The 20,154-nt window shown below is 44.4% G+C and overlaps 1 protein-coding gene and 1 long non-coding RNA gene across 2 annotated transcripts; both read left to right on the top strand.

Moving 5' to 3' along the window:
• The first annotated feature begins 1,870 nt into the window (after positions 1-1,870).
• LOC125337707 (coagulation factor X-like) lies at positions 1,871-9,188 on the top strand. Its single transcript, XM_048327719.1, has 6 exons — positions 1,871-1,999; positions 3,499-3,612; positions 4,171-4,311; positions 5,934-6,184; positions 6,939-7,056; positions 7,848-9,188. The coding sequence occupies exons 1-6, from the start codon at positions 1,924-1,926 to the stop codon at positions 8,387-8,389; spliced, it is 1,242 nt and encodes a 413-aa protein (XP_048183676.1). The 5' UTR covers positions 1,871-1,923; the 3' UTR covers positions 8,390-9,188.
• A 2,107-nt stretch (positions 9,189-11,295) lies between these two features.
• Positions 11,296-15,778, top strand: LOC125337702. Its single transcript, XR_007208121.1, has 2 exons — positions 11,296-11,460; positions 13,980-15,778. It is a non-coding gene; the product is annotated as an uncharacterized LOC125337702 (long non-coding RNA).
• The last annotated feature ends 4,376 nt before the right edge of the window (positions 15,779-20,154 follow it).

Genomic DNA, 20,154 nt, shown 5'->3' with positions numbered 1-20,154 from the left:
GTCAGCACTAACTGTGGGCAGGAAGGTGAGTGGGCAGGTCAGTTACCCCAGCGTGATGGTCTTGACCTCTATAACTCCTCAGTGGGCTTGCTTCAGTGTTTATTCAGCAATGTTTGTTCCCTGAGTTCTTCTGTGCCCTGGATTCCTGTTCAAATCCTTTGTCCCTCTCGTATTCTGCCTTGTGCTCAATCAGGGTGAAAGATCCCTCTTCAAGGGAAAACCTGAGGTCTGGGTCCTACCCAAATCCCGTTTACATACTCTTGCTGAGGGCTTTCTTCTACTTCAGTGGAGCTTAAGGACTGAAGCAAAACACAGACTGGGCTGCAATGGTGCTGAGGCAGCCAAAGGCATCACTTGATGGCCATTGCTTTTTGTGTGCCAGCATCTCTGCCATGCTGAGAGGACATGAGTGAAACCTCTGCTTGCCTCTGGGCCTCCTGTCAAAGGTCATAACCAACCCTAGGGCCTGCAAGAAAAGGTGGAATTCAAGCACACTTTTTTTTAATGTAGACAAATGATTTGGGAGTAATTTCACATAGCAAAATTTGAACAGATTGCAAAATCCAGGAAAGGGGTACAGCACACAGCTGCTGAGTACACTGGTGGATTTTAAGATACCAGAATTCTTCCTGACGAGCAGCCACAGCTGGCTTAGGCAAAAGCTGACGTGTACTCCATGCCTGTACCAAGGCCGGCAGGCAGAGAGGTTCTAAGCTACCCTCTAGTGCTCATGCTTCTTCTGCCTTCAAGGAAAAGCCAGTTCTGAGACTTCAGGGAAGAAAAGAAGGATGGTAAGTAAGCCCTGTGACTAGAGAAGCCCTGCAGTAGATTTTCCCAGGAGGGCAGTGAAGTCTCTGATGCCAGTTGTCTTCCAGAGTGGGAGATTAAGTAGCTGTCAGGTGTGCAGCACGATGGGGGCTGCCCTAAGGAGCAAATGTGGGCAAGCTGCCCTTTGTTGGGGTATCCTACAGTATGGGAGAAAAAACACACTGCAGCAGGCTCAGTGTCCAACGGGAAGCAGCTTCCCAGATAGCTCCTTCCCTGGAGCCTTGGCAAACATGCCAAACTATAATAGAGGTCAACTTGACCCCCTGTTGTCTCAGTAGGCTGGACTGGGTGCCCCTGGAGGTCTCTGCAGCCCCTGTTTTCTGTGTTTCCAGGTGAGCAACGCAAGCAAAGTGTCACTGTTAGGATCATGGCTTTGTGACCTGCACTAGCATGGTAAGAACAAGCTTCCTGTGTACTGCTCCCTGGCACAGGTGACTCACCCTGCAGGATTGTCTTCCATAGGCTGATTCCCAGAGCACAGTGCCCTGTCAAGAGCTGTTCCCTTGGAGTGGTTTGACCAAGAGAAAACAGCACATAAAACCCACCACCCCCCAACATTCATAATAAGATGGAAATTGATGAATCTGGGGAAGTGTGCTCTGTCCGGGTGCTTGTGATGGAGCTGGTGGGTAACATCTGTGCAATGTGCTTGCCAAGGCCTGCAAACTTTGTGCCCTGATCTGCTCCTCTCTTCTTGGGTGCCTTCCTGCTTTGGCCCAGCTTGCAGGAGGCACAAAGCTCTGTTTCTGGTTGTTTTGCCTTCCCTGGGACAAGGGCAAGAGCCACATCACTTACTCTAGCTCCTTGCTGCCCAAATAGTCCAGCTGCCTTAGGGATGCTTTGTCAAAATTTCCAGAGGAAAGCCTCCTAGAGGTGCTCTGCCAGCACAAAGCTATCAGGGTGGCACTGCTGCAGCACACTCACTTTTTTTTTGTGTCTTAACACTGTGCCATGGTGACGTTGAGTACAGACTTTGCTCCTAGAAGTTTTGTTTTCTCATGAGTGAACGACCTTTGCACCGTGGTGTTTCTCATTTAGCAGCTGCCCCAGAGCCCTGCCGAGAAAGCGGTGGGTGATGCGCAGAGAGCTCGGAGGATGGGCATGGCAGGTCATCGCGGGACAATGTGGCTTCTTCCCGTTGTCCTCCTTTTCCTTCAGATGATGCAGACAGGTAGAGACGTTTGCTTTAACTTGGCTTTGTGCTGCTTTGCCTAAACCACACAGGTAGTTGTCAATATTTTTGCTTTGCAAGGCAGGGGGCATGAGTGAACAGCCAGTAGCTTTGCTGTCTCACCCACCTTGGTTCTTTTTGCCAGCTGCAGTGGAATGAGATCCAGGGCTCAGGCACATGGGGAATACCATTTTGGACTGACAATTATGTCAGTGTAAATTATGGGGTCAGTATGTCAACATGTAGTGTTTTCAAAAGCACAGCACAAGTAATGGGCTATTTTTCATATTCTCAAGAAATGTGATCATTAAATAATCCTTACTTTCCATTTGTAAGCTGCTGAGGGACAAAATGATACCCACCATATTTAACTGTGCAGAGGGGAACAAGAACCCTACCCATTATTCACTCTGATTTTCTTAATTCCCACACAAACATTACAGCTGTACTTGATAAAATAAATTGTCCCAGCTATTCTGACCCTGCTCCAAACAGAGGTAGAACGGGTGGTAAAATATAGAAATTTAAAATTTGTCTTGTCTATAGCAATGAATTATTAAGCAAGGGTCACTTTGCTGGATATCCTACTTTTTATGAAACAGTGCATCCCAGAGAACAAGTGAGAGGGGGGAACGCCTTTTTTGCAGGAGAGCACGAAATGGGAAAGACCATGTCAGTCAGTGAGCATCAGAAAAGGAATGAGATGGGGTGGGAGGAAGGCTGCTGCATGAAATGTGTCTCCAAATGCAGAGTTACCTCCCTGTTCTCCATGTAACTGAGTTTATGAGATATGTGTGGCTGGGGCCCTGGAGTCAGGTCAACCAGTTGTGGCCAGGAAAGGAAGAAAGGCTGCAGAACTTGAGACGCCAGCACAGATGTGGGCAGTGTGAGGTGAGAGGTAATAACTTGAAGCTCAAGCTCGTACCTCAGTGGATACAGTGGGGAAATTTTGGTGCTCTAAACAGTCCAAAACAGAAGTTTTGCCCCCTTGTGTGAATTTGGCAGGGTTTTGTAAAGTTTGGGGGCTTTATTATCTTCTGTTTAACATACTGGTATGTGTGTCATTAAATGAACAGCTCTGCAGACAAAAGACATGCACAAGGCCTGAGATGACCTTTAATGAAACAAAAGTTGATGGTTTTTAGCCAGTAGTTGCAATGTAGAAATGTCCTGTCTGGTTTTACAGAATTCACTGTAAATTATGTAGACTCTGACCACTATGTATAACTTTACCTTCCCACAAAAAAAATGTTTGTGTACACACTGTCATAGAGTGGCCACCAAAAAGAGATTGCAAAACTGAGGATATGTAGATGAATCTTTGCAGGTTAGGAATGATTGCATTTATACTGTTTGTTCCATCTGGAATGTGGCAGCTCACAGGACCTATCTTTTAAAAGGAAGGATGAAAGATGGCTTAAGAAAACTAACAGCCCTTCCGTGTTCACTGAAAATGCTTGCACACTTACAACAATTTGGGTTTTGGTTTGTTTTTGTAGATGGGAACCAGTGCAGCTCAAATCCTTGTCACTATGGTGGCCACTGTAAAGATGGAATTGGTTCCTACACCTGCTCATGCTTGGATGGTTATCAAGGCAAGAATTGTGAATTTGGTAAGTTTCTGCTTTAGAGAACTGTGGCGGTGAACTTCCCAGGGAGCTTTACAAGGAAGCATGTTTTGCATGGAGATCCTTCCTGAGTCTCGCTTGTGTGGCATAGAGCTACCACCATGACATTGCCACTGGAGGGGGTATCATTAGCCCAGAAGTAAGAGTGGGAGTGTGGAACTGAAGTTCAGTCCCAGGACCAAGGTGGGTGATGAGGAGTTGAGTTTTTTAGGGCAGGAGGGAGGAATCGTGTGAGGATTTACACGATTGTGTTCTCTGTTAGTGGTTTGTTCATTCTTCCCCTGACAATTTGTCTCTGCTTTTCTAAGCTCACCATGCCATGGCCACTGAGCCCACTTGGACTCGGCAAGTACTTTTTGTGTGCTGGAGGTGGCTGCTTTGTAAGGCACAAGCTGATGTTCAGCGCTCACATTATTCCTGAAAGGTGCTTCAGGTGCTTGGCAGATGGAGATAAAGATCCCTTTTAAAGAGTGTGTTTTGTTTTGGGGAACTCCCAGACCTTCTGTGAAGTCAGTGTTTATGTACACCTTTTCTCTTTTATAGTCATACCAAAGTTCTGCAGAATAAACAACGGAGACTGTGAGCAGTTCTGCACTGTCAAAAGAGATGGGCCGAAGGATGTATTGTGTTCCTGTGCAGATGGGTATGTTCTAGCAGAGGATGGCAAACACTGTGTCTCAAAAGGTAAGAAGCCACGAGATAAACCAATAGCAATGGTGGTGAGGCTTCTTTCAGTGTTGAGGGATGTCTTGATTCACAGCTGAAGAATGTCTTTTGAACCACCAGTATCCTACATGACATAGACTCAGCAGTGAGGCCAAGTGATTTGTATTTCCAAAGCCTTCCATCTGTGAGGTGCTGTGCTGGATTGGATCAAAATCTAGGTGATTTGGACCCTTTGCACGGTGCCTCTCAGTGAGGCCTCTCAGAGTAAATTACGCTGTTATCAAGAGAATCAAAAATTCTTAGACTCACAAAATATCCTGCTTTGAAAAGGATCCTCAATGATCATCAAAGTCCAGCTCCTGGTCTTTTACTAGACTGCTCCAAGAATAGCTCCATGTGCCTGAAAGTGTTGTCCAAACACTTCTTGAAGTCTGTCAGGTTTGGGGCCTTGACCATTTCCATGAGGAACCTGTTCAACTGCACAACCACCCTCCGGGTCAAGAATCTTTTTCTAATATCCAACCTAAACCTCCCCTGACACAACTTCCTGCCATTTTCTCAGGTTTCTTCATGGAAAGGGCTGTCCAGAAGTGGAATGGACTGCCCAGGGAAGTGGTGGGGTCACCATCCCTGGAGATTTTCAAGAAACAACTGGATATGGCACTTGGAGCTATAGTCTGAGTAACAAGGTAATGATCTGTCAAATGTTGGACTCAATGATCTTGGAGGTCTTTTTCAGCCAAAAGGATTCTGTGATTCTGTGTCCTTTCCCTGGTCACCACAGAGAAGAGATCAGTGCCTGTCCCTCCTCTTCCCCTCAGGAGGAAGTTGTAACTGCAATGGGGTCTCCTCTCAGTCTCCTCTTCTCCAGGCTGAACAGACCAAGTGACCTCAGCCGCTCCTCACACAGCTTCCCCTCAAGGCCCTTCACCATCTTTGTTGCCCTCCTTTGGACGCTCTCTAAGAGCTTTATATCTTTCATATATTTAGACACCAAAACCTGTACATGGCACTCAAGGTGAGGACACACTGAGAAAAGTGATCACAGTACGATCTCCTTTACATAAACACTTACAGGCCATACAAAAGAGCAGCTCGCAAAAAAAATCATACTTTAGATTGCAGTTAAGCTTATCAACTAGTAACTGAAGAGATTGGATAATTATGATTAGCGCTATGTACATATGGACAATTTTGCTTTATTTCAAAATACCACAGGGGAGGAGTAAGTCAACCATTTAGACATCATGTCAGGTTTTATATCCTTTATAGCTAATAGTAAATTGCTGTCATTAGCCATACTATTCCTAAAATAAAGCACTTCACTCAGTTTCCAAATTAAGAACATTTTATTAAGAGGAACTACATGAATATATCAACGTAAATAATTGAAGATGATGTATTAAGTACTTTCATAACATTGTCATGAGATGGAAGGTGAAGGAGAAGTTTCATGATGAGAAAATAGCATTCATTTTTCAAACCATATAGTCTTTTTCCTTTGTTGCATGTGCCAAGACTTTGCTATTGTTTGGAAAACAAGGAAGCTGCACTATATGTTGTGAGATGGTATTTCCAAGAAATTTCTTCTTGTGCTGGTGTTCCCTCCATATCCAATTTTAATGTTCTTCTCTTTACAGTAAAATACCCCTGTGGAAAAGTTTTTGTGACAAGGAAAAAAAGGTCTGTTCTTTTACCCGCTGACTACAGCAATGGAACGAGTGATCAAGAAGGCCTCCCCACAAATGAAACAAGCACAGAGGAGGACTTTGTAATTACCACAGAAAGCCCAACCCCTCAGCCTGACAACAGAACAAACAGCAGGAAACCAAATGTCGATACCAGGATAGTAGGTGGGGATGAGTGTCTTCCTGGCCAATGCCCGTGGCAGGTAAATGGTGGGAGTTTTGCCCTGCATGTGGTCAGAGCGTGTCTCTGAGGGAAGGGGAGCAGTGGCTCCTTCCAGCTGGTTGGCCATGTCACGTGCCAGTGGCAGCAAGGCGTAGCTGAACTGTGTGACCCTGGGCAATTGGATGTGCGGTTCTGCAAACTGCAGCCTCACAGTGTCAAAACAAAAGACTTTGTGCCATTTTAGACCAGAGAGGATTTTGGGGTCATGCTGGCCTCCCAGGCCATTTTTGCAGGTTACATTTTGGTTCTGTCTGAGACCGTCCACTCAGGCAGCACCCCCGAGAGCGGGTTGATAAAGCAGATAAAGCAGGCGTTTTGCTTGACAAATACACCCTCAGCCTCAGTTTTACTCTTGAGTTTGGACCAGCCAAAATGAATTCCTGTATTTGGGACATTCTTTGGGGAGGTAAGTCCATGGCGTGAGGTGATCCAGAGTCTGCACTCCGCCTGCTCAGTCAGTCAGGGCCCTAAGGGACATTACTCAGCATTGGGAGTGAGGTAACATGGAAGACAAATGTTAACTTCACAAGAAGACAGTTGAGACTCTGTAGCAGTAGGCGTCAATCTGTGGCCCCTGCACCTGTGAATGCAATATTAGGGGAGACCTGGAGGGCCACGTACATGTTGCAGTAAGAAGCATCTCTGTGGTGCACAGAGAAATCAGTTACCTGTGTATAGCTGATCGCCATTCAACTGCACTTCTTCCTTCTGCCCTTACCCTTTTTGCTTCACAGGCTGTTCTGTTAAACGAGGAAGGAGAAGAGTTTTGTGGTGGAACTATTCTGAATGAAAATTTTATACTTACTGCAGCTCATTGCATAAACCAATCCAAAGAAATCAAAGTTGTTGTTGGTAAGCGATTATTTAATTTACTCCTGTGAGGTGGGAGTATCTGTTGTGCCTAACCTTCTGTGCTCTAAACCTCCCATGAGATGCACTCGTGATTCATTAAGGTTTGTTACCTTTTTGCTGCTTTTTAGATTGTCTTGTTATTGTGAGCATCCTGCTTTGTAAGAACAGGGGCAGCTGATGTGGAAGGTGATAGTGGTGCCTGTTGTTCTTCTCTGCCAGCTAGGTGGAAGTGATTAAGGTCAAATGTTCTAGAAATGTTGGCTATCAATGTGTTCAGCAGAGCAGTGCTTCTGCAGGAAGCTTATCAATCCTGGTGCTTCTGAAGCATCCACGTTTGTTCCTGCAGGAACACTCAGGAAAGCTATGGCCCATTGAATAGAGCACAAAAGAACAAACTCAGATTTATCATTGCTTCACTTTTGAGCCAGGACACAGGATCAACCCAGCCTTATCTTGTCACTGTTGTAGCCTTGACCCAGACCACGTGCTCTTCTCTAAGCCAGGCTCAAGCTCCTGTAAGTGCTTCCACACAAAGTTGCATTAGTCTAGCTGAATCAGCTTGTGCTTTTATGTGAACTGGTACAAAAATCTCCATAGACCAAATCTCAGGACCAAAGCCAATCCAGTTGCCGCTAAGAAATATTGCCATACCTGTTTACAGTTTCTATGTGTGGTCTGAGGCCTTGGGCCAAGTGCTCCGAATGAATATGCTACTCTTTGCCTCTGTCAAGGTTGTTCTTAAATTCTTATACTTTCTGCACATTATTGACCCTTTTAATACTCTTGTACAGGTGAAGTGGACAGAGAGAAGAAAGAACAGTCTGAAACAATGCATACTGTGGACAAAATATTTGTTCACTCTAAATTTGTTGCTGAGACTTACGATAATGACATCGCCTTATTAAAGCTGAAAGAACCTGTCATGTTTTCGGAGTACGTCGTGGCAGCGTGTCTCCCCAAAGCAGACTTTGCTAATGAAGTTCTGATGACCCAAAGATCTGGGAGAGTTAGCGGCTTTGGGCGTGAATTTGATGGTGGACAACTCCCAAAAAAACTGAAGGTGCTTGAAGTCCCCTATGTTAATAGGAGCACTTGCAAGCAATCCACTAACTTTGTGATAACTGAGAACATGTTCTGTGCTGGTTATGACACAGAGCAAAAAGATGCTTGCCAAGGAGACAGTGGTGGCCCCCATGTGACCAGATATAAGGATACTTATTTTGTTACTGGGATTGTTAGCTGGGGCGAAGGATGTGCAAGGAAAGGCAAATATGGTGTCTATACCAAGCTGTCCCGGTTCTTGCGTTGGGTAAAAACGGTCATGAATATGTAGAGGTGGTGTGTCCCTTGGTCCTTGTGTTAGTTGCCAAGGTGCAGGATGGGAAATGGAAACTTTTTTTGTCCCGCATCTGCTAAGCCCATTTTGAGATCCGATTCCGTAAAGTTATGGTGCTGCTTCCATTTGTGTTATTGCTGGCTTTAAAGCACATCTCTGTGGACTGTGGTGGTGTTTGGAGCTGGTTGAGTGAGGGAATTCCCCCAAACCAAATGGCTGCTCAGCGGGGTCTTTGGCTTCTTTTAATTATTTTTCAATGGCCATTTTGGTGCCTGTCTGTTGACACGAGTGCTCCTGCCAGAGGCTCCTAAACATGTTACGAACATTCACTAGTTGTGATGAAAGCAGGAAGGACAGGACTCAGTTAATCCTCATACTGCAGCCACCTGGCTCAGCAGGGAGTTCGTCCTTGCTGGAGTTGTTTAGCTTCTACCTTCAGATGTGTTCAGAAGATTAAGGGAGCGGGGGATCTTGCGTGGCAAAAGCTGAGACACAACTAATTTTTCAAAGTGTGATGCTAAATAACCACATGTGCCACAAAATGGCCTGCTCAGATCACAATCAGCTCATTATAAAGGGGTTTTGCTTTATAAGGATTGTGCTTCACTTCAGTTTAATTTGAACACTCTGCTCATCAGAAAAAATATACGTGTATGGTCGCCGTTTTCTGTATCTTGTTCTGGATTTTGTATGGCTGACATTTGGAAAGCTCCTTGCACAGGTATTGTTCTAGGTGTTTCTGTTAGGTGTGATACTGATGTATACCAGCATTTGAAATAAAACATTCTTCCTTTTTTGTTCTTGTTTTTTGGGTTTTTTGTCCTAACAAGCCCAGCCCCATCAGCCTCTATCCATTGTGTGCTCTCCCCATAACAAACCATCCTGGTGGGTTTTCCAAGGCTCCTGCAATCTCTAATGCTCCCCTCTTCTCTGAGGAACTTCATTAGATACCTGCTACTTCTTTCTCAGGGTTTGAGCTGGTACTGGTTCATTTCATGTAGCAGGTGCTGTGAGCAAAGCAGGCTGACAAACTCAAAATACAACTCTGCAAACAGCAAGTATTGCTGCAGTCAGCACTAACTGTGGGCAGGAAGGTGAGTGGGCAGGTCAGTTACCCCAGCGTGATGGTCTTGACCTCTATAACTCCTCAGTGGGCTTGCTTCAGTGTTTATTCAGCAATGTTTGTTCCCTGAGTTCTTCTGTGCCCTAGATTCCTATTCAAATCCTTTGTCCCTCTCGTATTCTGCCTTGTGCTCAATCAGGGTGAAAGATCCCTCTTCAAGGGAAAACCTGAGGTCTGGGTCCTACCCAAATCCCGTTTACATACTCTTGCTGAGGGCTTTCTTCTACTTCAGTGGAGCTTAAGGACTGAAGCAAAACACAGACTGGGCTGCAATGGTGCTGAGGCAGCCAAAGGCATCACTTGATGGCCATTGCTTTTTGTGTGCCAGCATCTCTGCCATGCTGAGAGGACATGAGTGAAACCTCTGCTTGCCTCTGGGCCTCCTGTCAAAGGTCATAACCAACCCTAGGGCCTGCAAGAAAAGATGGAATTCAAGCACACTTTTTTTTAATGTAGACAAATGATTTGGGAGTAATTTCACATAGCAAAATTTGAACAGATTGCAAAATCCAGGAAAAGGGTACAGCACACAGCTGCTGAGTACACTGGTGGATTTTAAGATACCAGAATTCTTCCTGACGAGCAGCCACAGCTGGCTTAGGCAAAAGCTGACGTGTACTCCATGCCTGTACCAAGGCCGGCAGGCAGAGAGGTTCTAAGCTACCCTCTAGTGCTCATGCTTCTTCTGCCTTCAAGGAAAAGCCAGTTCTGAGACTTCAGGGAAGAAAAGAAGGATGGTAAGTAAGCCCTGTGACTAGAGAAGCCCTGCAGTAGATTTTCCCAGGAGGGCAGTGAAGTCTCTGATGCCAGTTGTCTTCCAGAGTGGGAGATTAAGTAGCTGTCAGGTGTGCAGCACGATGGGGGCTGCCCTAAGGAGCAAATGTGGGCAAGCTGCCCTTTGTTGGGGTATCCTACAGTATGGGAGAAAAAACACACTGCAGCAGGCTCAGTGTCCAACGGGAAGCAGCTTCCCAGATAGCTCCTTCCCTGGAGCCTTGGCAAACATGCCAAACTATAATAGAGGTCAACTTGACCCCCTGTTGTCTCAGTAGGCTGGACTGGGTGCCCCTGGAGGTCTCTGCAGCCCCTGTTTTCTGTGTTTCCAGGTGAGCAACGCAAGCAAAGTGTCACTGTTAGGATCATGGCTTTGTGACCTGCACTAGCATGGTAAGAACAAGCTTCCTGTGTACTGCTCCCTGGCACAGGTGACTCACCCTGCAGGATTGTCTTCCATAGGCTGATTCCCAGAGCACAGTGCCCTGTCAAGAGCTGTTCCCTTGGAGTGGTTTGACCAAGAGAAAACAGCACATAAAACCCACCACCCCCCAACATTCATAATAAGATGGAAATTGATGAATCTGGGGAAGTGTGCTCTGTCCGGGTGCTTGTGATGGAGCTGGTGGGTAACATCTGTGCAATGTGCTTGCCAAGGCCTGCAAACTTTGTGCCCTGATCTGCTCCTCTCTTCTTGGGTGCCTTCCTGCTTTGGCCCAGCTTGCAGGAGGCACAAAGCTCTGTTTCTGGTTGTTTTGCCTTCCCTGGGACAAGGGCAAGAGCCACATCACTTACTCTAGCTCCTTGCTGCCCAAATAGTCCAGCTGCCTTAGGGATGCTTTGTCAAAATTTCCAGAGGAAAGCCTCCTAGAGGTGCTCTGCCAGCACAAAGCTATCAGGGTGGCACTGCTGCAGCACACTCACTTTTTTTTTGTGTCTTAACACTGTGCCATGGTGACGTTGAGTACAGACTTTGCTCCTAGAAGTTTTGTTTTCTCATGAGTGAACGACCTTTGCACCGTGGTGTTTCTCATTTAGCAGCTGCCCCAGAGCCCTGCCGAGAAAGCGGTGGGTGATGCGCAGAGAGCTCGGAGGATGGGCATGGCAGGTCATCGCGGGACAATGTGGCTTCTTCCCGTTGTCCTCCTTTTCCTTCAGATGATGCAGACAGGTAGAGACGTTTGCTTTAACTTGGCTTTGTGCTGCTTTGCCTAAACCACACAGGTAGTTGTCAATATTTTTGCTTTGCAAGGCAGGGGGCATGAGTGAACAGCCAGTAGCTTTGCTGTCTCACCCACCTTGGTTCTTTTTGCCAGCTGCAGTGGAATGAGATCCAGGGCTCAGGCACATGGGGAATACCATTTTGGACTGACAATTATGTCAGTGTAAATTATGGGGTCAGTATGTCAACATGTAGTGTTTTCAAAAGCACAGCACAAGTAATGGGCTATTTTTCATATTCTCAAGAAATGTGATCACTAAATAATCCTTACTTTCCATTTGTAAGCTGCTGAGGGACAAAATGATACCCACCATATTTAACTGTGCAGAGGGGAACAAGAACCCTACCCCATTACCCACTGTGTTTTTGTAAATCTCCACAAAATTTTCACATCTCCACTTGATAAATCATCCCACCTCTCTTTCAGGTTGGACCCTGAGATCTTCTCTACAGACCAAGTTTATCAATCATATTGCAGATATGTTGCATGCCTTATGTTTTAATTTTGCTGTTGTCTCTGGTTGGAGACAACTGAACAAACACCTGAGTCATCTCCGTTATAAGAGCTATGAGTTAGAGGTAGATTTTGACATCCCAAAGATGAGATGGGAGAGGTACTTAGTGGGATACAGGGTGCCCTGACAGTCTTCAGAATGTTTCAGGGAAAATCTTCTCATATAAACATGTAGAAAGCAATTTTGAGTGCACTCATGTGCATTTACTGTTAATATATATAGACTAGAAGTTGCTGACAAAACAAAGATGGAAGGTGACTTCCATAAAGGTAACTGTTAAAATGACAGAGCTCATTAATGAAGTAAAGAAAAAGAACAAGAGAATATAATTAATATATTTTTAAAAGAGAGTCTCTTTTTAAAATCCCCACAAAACCCCGAAGTGTTTAAGGCATATATCAAAACTGTCCCAAGGTCAGGAAAGGACAGGACAATTGATTAAAACTCTGAGATCTTTAGTGACCTGACCTCCAAAAGGAAGTATAAAAGTGCCTAGCTTTGTATAAAAGAATTGTAAACATCCTGACATAAAACCAGAAAAGTCGAGGAGTAAATATAATAAGATGAACATGATGTGAAAATCAAGAGCTGATCTAAGCATATGAATAAAGGAAGAAAGCCGAAGAATGTTAGTCTGTGCCCGATGGAGAAGGAAGTCTTTCTTCCTTAAGGTGCCAAATAACTTGCACTCAAGAAGGAAGAAAGAAACTGCCGAATTCCACTAGTCAGGAAAAAATCACATCAAATTTCTCCAAGAGAAAAATCACATCAATTTTCTCCAAAGACAGGATAACAGGCTGGGTGGCTGCAAAAGATGGAGTAAACCTCAGGTCTCTCCTTTAAGGGAGGCTTCTAACATCATTTTATCTGACACTTATCGCAACAGAAAGAGAAACATTTGTAAGTTTGGTGCAAATCTGGTCAAGAAACGGTGCCACTTGGTTGAAAGATCATATGGAGTGCAAAGCTCCACACAGGCAAGCCTGAAGGCCTCTGACACTGGTGTTTTCCACAGTAACATGCAAGACAGAAGAGAGTGTTTACTCACTGCTTCTTTACCTCGTTTCAGACTGGAAGGACTACCATAAGTGGAGATGAGCATTGAGGCAGTCTTGGGAAACAGAAACAGTGGTCCAGCATAGATAGAAGGCAATTATGTAAACACAGAACCAAAATTTCGCCTTTGGTCCCACAACACACAACCACAGAAATTTGTAAAATGTATAATAAAAGCCAGACTTCTTCATTTTCATGAGGATGAACAGCTAGGGCAAGAAGTAATGGGATCCCATCACTATAAGGGCAACTGAGATTAGATGTTAGGAAACGCTTTTTAGACATTGTAAGGCTAATTAAGGAGTGAGTTAAGCTGTGTGGGTGAGCAGTGGAATCTCATTATGAATCTGTAGGAACAGGTTAGACAACATCTGTTAGGACCAGTTTACTTGCTCTTGCACCGTTGGAGCCAGAAAGTGCTCTCTCACTCTGTGATCTTGCAATACCAGGACTGAGCTGAGGTAGCATGAGCCATATACAGATGACAAAGGAATATTGCAAGGATCTACTAAGAGTCCAATACCTCATTTATTATTGATGCTTTAGTTGTTGCTAATATTTGCCTCTTACCCACACCCACATTCATCTTTGCCTTAGTACGATGGCTGCTGTGGCAAGTACAGATTGCTCCTTGAACTGCCCTCTAAGGGCTGTTAGTTACAGCTGGGAAACACAGCATTAGATGTAGAATAATAGTGGTCTACCTAATGTTGACACCTTACCATTTTTAAAATAATAATACATCTGTTGTTATTATTAAGGCCTCTTGCAGGAATTGTACTGTATTTCCTGAAGTAGTGGGGTGTTTGACTGATGTTTGCGAGCCAGCTTTTACAAGCTGCTTATACTTTTATGAAGTCACCATGGATCTGTAACCTGCCTTTGTCTCCTTTGTAGTCATACCAGGTGATGCAAGGTCAACTTGGGAACTGTGAGCACATCTGCAAAACTGAAGCTGGAGTCTTATATTCTTGTGCTGCTGGCTATGCCCTGGGCAATGACAAAACCTGTGTTTCTGTAGGTACAAAGCCACATTTATAGTTCATTCTATGGGACACATCACGTCTGTACCACGTTTGGGAAATGCTGATGTGTTGCAGTGCCACTGTAGTATAAAGAATAATGTTAATTGTGCAGGCCTCTCACATGGCTTACTTAAGCTGTTGATAATAAATTTAGTAAGACCTTAGCTAAAGGACGTAACTCTAAGTAACATCAAATTATGCAGCTGTGAGGGATGTGTGGCAGCAAAAATAGCTCAAGAAAGTATTCTGTGCAATTGAGTGTGTTCTCTCAGGGGACTACAAAACCCATGTCCTGGCAGGGGTAAAGCCATATCAGAAGCTGGTGATTACAACAGGGCTCAGGTTCCTCTTCTCCCAAAGACTGAAACAGGCCTTTCATGCTATGGAGGATTTTATTAGAAAGTAACAGGTTAGATTTCTGATTGATAAAAGTTGGTGTCTATTTTCAAGGTCTTTGGGACATGCTGAACACCTACAGATCCAAATAAGTGGAAATCCGAGAAACTTCTCCCTTTACAGTACACAGTTCACAAGGATTCATCATCATCTCAGTGGTAGTAACATAATATGACTGAGTTATAACTCACTTGTTTCTCGTCAAATATCACCTGTTCAATTTGAAAGAAATACAATCTGCCTTTCTCTTTTCTTCTGACAACTGCAGGTTTTCTGCAGTTAACACGTGGCAACCTAAATACATTAATAACAAGTTACACTTTGCCTTCATTCAAATTGACCATTGCCATGAAAGTTGGAACTACTTCAATGTTTCTGTGGCAGTACATTCTTTACAGAAACAAGCTGGACTAGAATAATATCAAAGCAAGACAGTATCAGAGTTGGACAGCACTTTAAAAGCCTCTGAAAAGGCTACCTGATTTTCTAGATCTATAAGCATGTATACAGGAAAAAACCTAGAAAATGTGAAAACCACTCATGTGCCGGCAATCTCCGGCAAATGGGACGGGGGGCCCGGACAAGTGTTCCAGGAGCTTTTATCGGTCTCACATACAGAGTTGAGACAAAGTTGGTACAGAGCTCATGCTGTCACAGAGACATCCCCTGATTTCCTGGCTGCAAAGCATTCTTAAAAGCTTTTTTGGCCAATAGTGTGCTTCTAAAAGTAACAGACATCTGTCTTAACCTATCTATAATAGCGCATGTACCTCCATTGTACACAACAGTCACTTGTTATGCCTTATATAATAACATACAACATCCCATTATTAAGCTTAAACTTACCTCTCTAACAAAATATACTTTTTGCAACCTCAGCATCCATCTAGGCCAAGCCTAAGAACTAACCATTGTCTTTTAATGTCCTTGCTGCTTATAACTGTATCTTCTTCTAATTTTCCCAGGCAAAGCTGAATTCTAAATCCCTTACTTTATTTCCTGAGGTCTGCTTCTATTTCTCACACCTAAAATCCTTTCCACCTTTTGTGATTCCCCACAGTCATGTATCCACAAGAGTCTAATTAACAGTGCATGTCACTGAGTGAAATGAGCTGTTAGATGAAGTTCATTGAATTGGAAAGGCTTGGTTATCGTCACCAAAATCACTGCTCTTCTGATATCTTCTTGCTTTCTTTCTGAGATACTTTCTTCACCAGTGTTATTGATAGAATGATTTTGGCTATAATAAAGTGAATGCATTGCATACCCTAAAAATTACAATATTGTTATATGTTATTATTTATATGAAGTATTATTTAAATAATTCACAACTGAAAATATTTTAACTCTAGAAGGGGAACTAATACTTCAAGACTAATAAAAGCTTAACTCTCTTACCAGCTGAACCTGACATCCTCTGCCTTATTTCAATCCAGAGAAAAAAATTATTTGTTTTGCAGCCAGTTCAGTGGTATGTAAAAATTGTGAAGCAGATATTGAGATATTTGAGCCTCTACAGAAAAAGTACTCTGTCTTGTACTTCAAAAAGTGCGTCAGTACATGTTTTGGAAGACAGGAAGAAGATGTTACAAATTGGATTGTGACATAAAATGTGCAATTTTTTCTCATTCCCTAGCTTCACTGTGGGGTGTGCCCAGCCACTGCCGTGGAGGGATGTCTGCTGAGATAAGGAGATTGAGCAATCGCCCAGCTGGACTCCCTGGAAAGGCAACTACTTTAGGGTCATGGCGAGGAAAGGCAGACCCACAATCCTTTGGGAGACACTATGCAGATCGTTCTGTAACCCATTGGTCTGTCCCAGACCCTCTGTAATCCATTGGTCCCCTTGCTGATCCCCTGTATCCCTATAAAAGCAAGATCAATGGGCCCCTGTGGCTCAGAGAGAGCTCGTCCCCAGCTCTCCCCTTCGCTGGAGGGGACCCACAATAAAGCTCCCTTCGTGCGGAACCAGCCACACAGGCCTTCTCATCTCTCTCTCTGGTCTGGCTTGGCCTGTAGGCTGCCCTGCAGAGCTGAGCTGGAATCACGAGCTGATATCACTAAAGAGCTGACAGTCTCTGCAAGGGCCCCTCTGCCAGCAGCTGAGAGGAAGACACCAGGCCTCAGGAAGGCGATTCCTTTCGGGACCATCTCCCCGGACCGGTCATCTCTTCCTGGGTCACAGCCTCAGACCCCACCACCAGCTGTAATACTTCACCATATCCAGTTTTCAACTGTGAAAGTCACCAGTTTGGGATGATTTTTATAATTGAATTTGTTGATCAGTTTGAAAGGAATAGAGCAGTTAACTTTGTTCTGCGATGGTTACTATCTGGTTTCCCTATAAAAAACTCAGAAAACCCACTCTGTCTGTCCCATTTGTATTATTTCTCTGCCATTTTCCTCTGAAACATCCTGAACTTCAGACTGCTAAATGAACTCAATTCAGGAGTGACAGTGCATTGTATGTCATGGTGTTCAAGCCATGGATAGAAGTTCAACCCCTGATGGCTGCATATATCCCTTCCTGACATCACTGCTTCAAAGGATATACCCCTGTGTGAATTCCCATAGGACCTCTGTTGAAGCCTCTAATTATAGTTCACCCCTAAACTATAGGGAGGGCAAACCTGATATATGGAGCTGTGGGCCATGCTTGGATGTGTCCCAGGGACTATAGGGAGGCCATAACACAGGACTTGCACTTGCTGACTCATTCCCTCATTGCCATCCATCTCTCCTCCCACCCAGCTCTCCATGACCGCTTGCCCCAGTTCTGCAGCACTCCCGGTTTATTCATAACCAGTTACAGAGGGCACAGACACCTCTGATGGGCTTTGATTGCTGTCTTTAGATCAACAAGCATTCAGAGGAATCAGTCATCTGAGCTTCTCCTCCTTCACCTCCTAGTTTGCATTGCCAGGCATGAAACACCATCATCGACATCCTCAGATGTTCAGTACTAGATAAGAACAAATTCTGTCTGCAGGGACACTTACCATAGCTGCTTCATTGCACAGAGAATTGCAATCCTCACTCAAAACATATACCCAGGCACATATCATCAGTGCTCTGCCCAAACGCTCTTTGGGTCTGCACAGACAGAATAGAGTTTTAACTCAAGTCATCCTGGAGGATGTACTTTGAAACTTGAATAAGCTTTTTTGCCATCCTATTTCAATATGGATGGAGTTTTTTTTCCTGTCATAAATGCAGAAGTCAATCTCCAAAAGCAGTCCAGCAGTGTGACAGTTGCACAAGTCCACAGAATCCATGTCTCCCATGGCTTGGAAGTCAGGTTTATGGCAGGAGCCAGTTCCACCTCCCAGTTACATATGTCTGGACTGTGGGTGGAAGATGTCAGGTGCAGTCTTTGCACCGGTGCTTCAGATCAGGTTAGGACTTCCTTCCTGCTTCATCTGTTGCAAAAGAAGTGACTGGTTGGTCAAAGGAACAATTTAAATCATAACATCTGGACAAAGCTGCAGGGCTGCTGCCTGCCCCATGTCCTCAGTGGAGAGAGTCAGGAGGAAAGACAAAGGAACAGGAAACTGCATTAAAAAGTCTGAATTCTGGGTAAAGTCCAAATTCTTTCTTATCTCTTCATTGTCCACTTCAGACTGTGTCAGTGTTCCAGGAGTTTGCCTGAAAAATCTGCTGTTTAGGTTTCTCTGACAGCCATCCTTAATAATTTTTATCCTGAACTCCAGGTTAAGGCAATGGGGAGATGTTACCAGTCAAAATCAGAGGAAAAAAAGTCTTTATCCAAATGGCATAGATTATAAAGTGATTTTGATTCATTTTTCACAGGGGATGAGGCAATATTCCTCATCTCAGGGCAAAAGTAAGCACCTTACCAACCCCTCCTTATCCATCATTGGAACTGTAGCTAGGAGCTGAAGTGCTGTGGTGCTGTCCGTGCACGTGCTCTGCCATCTTCTTGTTCTTCCATAACCAGTTTTACTGGTTGGAATTTTAGTAGGGAAAATAATTTTAATATAAAAGTTGAGGGAGGGAAAAGGTAAAGAAGAATGAAGGTGGAAGAAATAATGTATTTCAATAAATGAAATATTAACAACATTTGCTATTTTTAACAATATATGCACAGAAACAGGAAATGTCAGAGCTTGCATCTGCAGAGATCATAGAATCATAGAAGGGTTTTGGTTAGAGGGGACCTTCGAAGATAACCTTGTACAACACTGCCTGCCATGGATAGGAACACCTTCCACTAGACGAGGTTGCTGAAAGCCGCATCCAGCCTGGCCTTGAACACTTCCAGGGATGGAGCAAATGTCAGAGTAGTTCCAAGGTAGCTTTTGTTTTCACTGCATCCGGAGACTTGCACATCCTTGAGGGTAGGCTCACAGTCTTGTTGTGAGCCTGGCACCTCAAGGAGAAAATCAGAACTCCCTGGGGTTACATTCCTTCCCCTGTTCACTCCTCTAGTGTTTCCTGCAATCTGTAAACAAACCACAAAGATAGTGCTGATGCTCTTTTGAAACAGCTGCAAGTTCCTCCTGCATTTAGAAATGCTGATACACTTTGGATTTGGCAAGAAAAACTTTTTTTTTTTCTGCAGGTGGTGAACAGACCTGGCTGATTGCAATCCAGGTGTTTAGCTGAAATCATGACCATTTTTAACTGCACTAAAGCAGCTCACTAGCTGAGCTATGCATTTCCAAAAAGGCATGTGATGAGTTACTCAGGACAGCTGCCCTTGGCCTATCATGCTGCAGCAGGGCTGATGGCCAGCCCATAGCATGGGATGGGTGGAATTGATATGTCCTCATCACTGCTCCGTCACTGCCCCATCACTGTCTGGGCAGCTGGTCTGCAAACCCACTTCCCCTGGGTTGCTGCACTGGGCAGGGAACAACTTCCATGCAAACCAGTTGCTAAAGCAGGACTAACTCCCTCAGCTGCTCCGTCCTGAGGAACTGCTGACTTCATACCTGACACTGCCTGCAGGCTTCATCCTGGAATGAGTAACCCTCCAAGGGGAAGGCAATCTCTAAACAGGGCTGCAGGAAATAGGGTGCAGGACTCCATAATGAAACATGTCACCATGTGCCCACTGTGGTAATTAAAGGAATGGAAAAAGAAATCCCAGTAACTAAAAAGAAACATATGAGGAAAGGACTGCCCTTTTAAACCCCTCTGTTTATGAAGTTTTTCATAGTCATATGAAAGTTAAAATGTAAACCTGTTGCGTTGATATCAATACAGAAGAAGCAAGGTCACTGCCATATGTACTGAGTACACCGTGTCCCATTCCTAAGGACACAGCTGCTCAGGCAGGGGACACGTTTTGTAAAAAAATCCCACAGTAAGAGAAAAAAGACCATGTAAACTAAGATCTTGTGAGAATATAGCTTCTGAAGCTCTGTGTTAGTAATATTAAACCAATTTGAGTAACTTACTTACACCTAAAATAGTTCCTTAATTGACATAGGTTTAGGTTTGCGAAATGTAAACAGTTTCTTAAAAAAAAAATCTGCGGACCCACATTTTTGTGCTGGGTTCTGCAAAGTCCTGTGCTGACATCAAGTGGTGACATATTTCTCATGCCAAAGGGAGCCAGACTGGCTGTGCTGTGTATGTGTGGGATGATACTCATTATCACAGGAAGGTAAAAGCAAGTAGCCCCA

Source organism: Corvus hawaiiensis, chromosome 2 (assembly GCF_020740725.1).
Source record: "Corvus hawaiiensis isolate bCorHaw1 chromosome 2, bCorHaw1.pri.cur, whole genome shotgun sequence".
Lineage (NCBI taxonomy): Eukaryota > Metazoa > Chordata > Aves > Passeriformes > Corvidae > Corvus > Corvus hawaiiensis.
The sequence above is the reverse complement of the archived record's forward strand: the minus strand, read 5'-3'. Positions and strand labels throughout refer to the sequence as shown.

Bases quoted from the DNA above. Each gene is read 5' to 3' on its own strand.
- LOC125337707 (XM_048327719.1), top strand. From the start codon at position 1,924: ATGGGCATGGCAGGTCATCGCGGGACAATGTGGCTTCTTCCCGTTGTC. The intron at 2,000-3,498 runs GTAGAGACGTTT...TTGTTTTTGTAG, and splicing joins CCTTCAGATGATGCAGACAG to ATGGGAACCAGTGCAGCTCA. The intron at 7,057-7,847 runs GTAAGCGATTAT...ACTCTTGTACAG, and splicing joins AGAAATCAAAGTTGTTGTTG to GTGAAGTGGACAGAGAGAAG.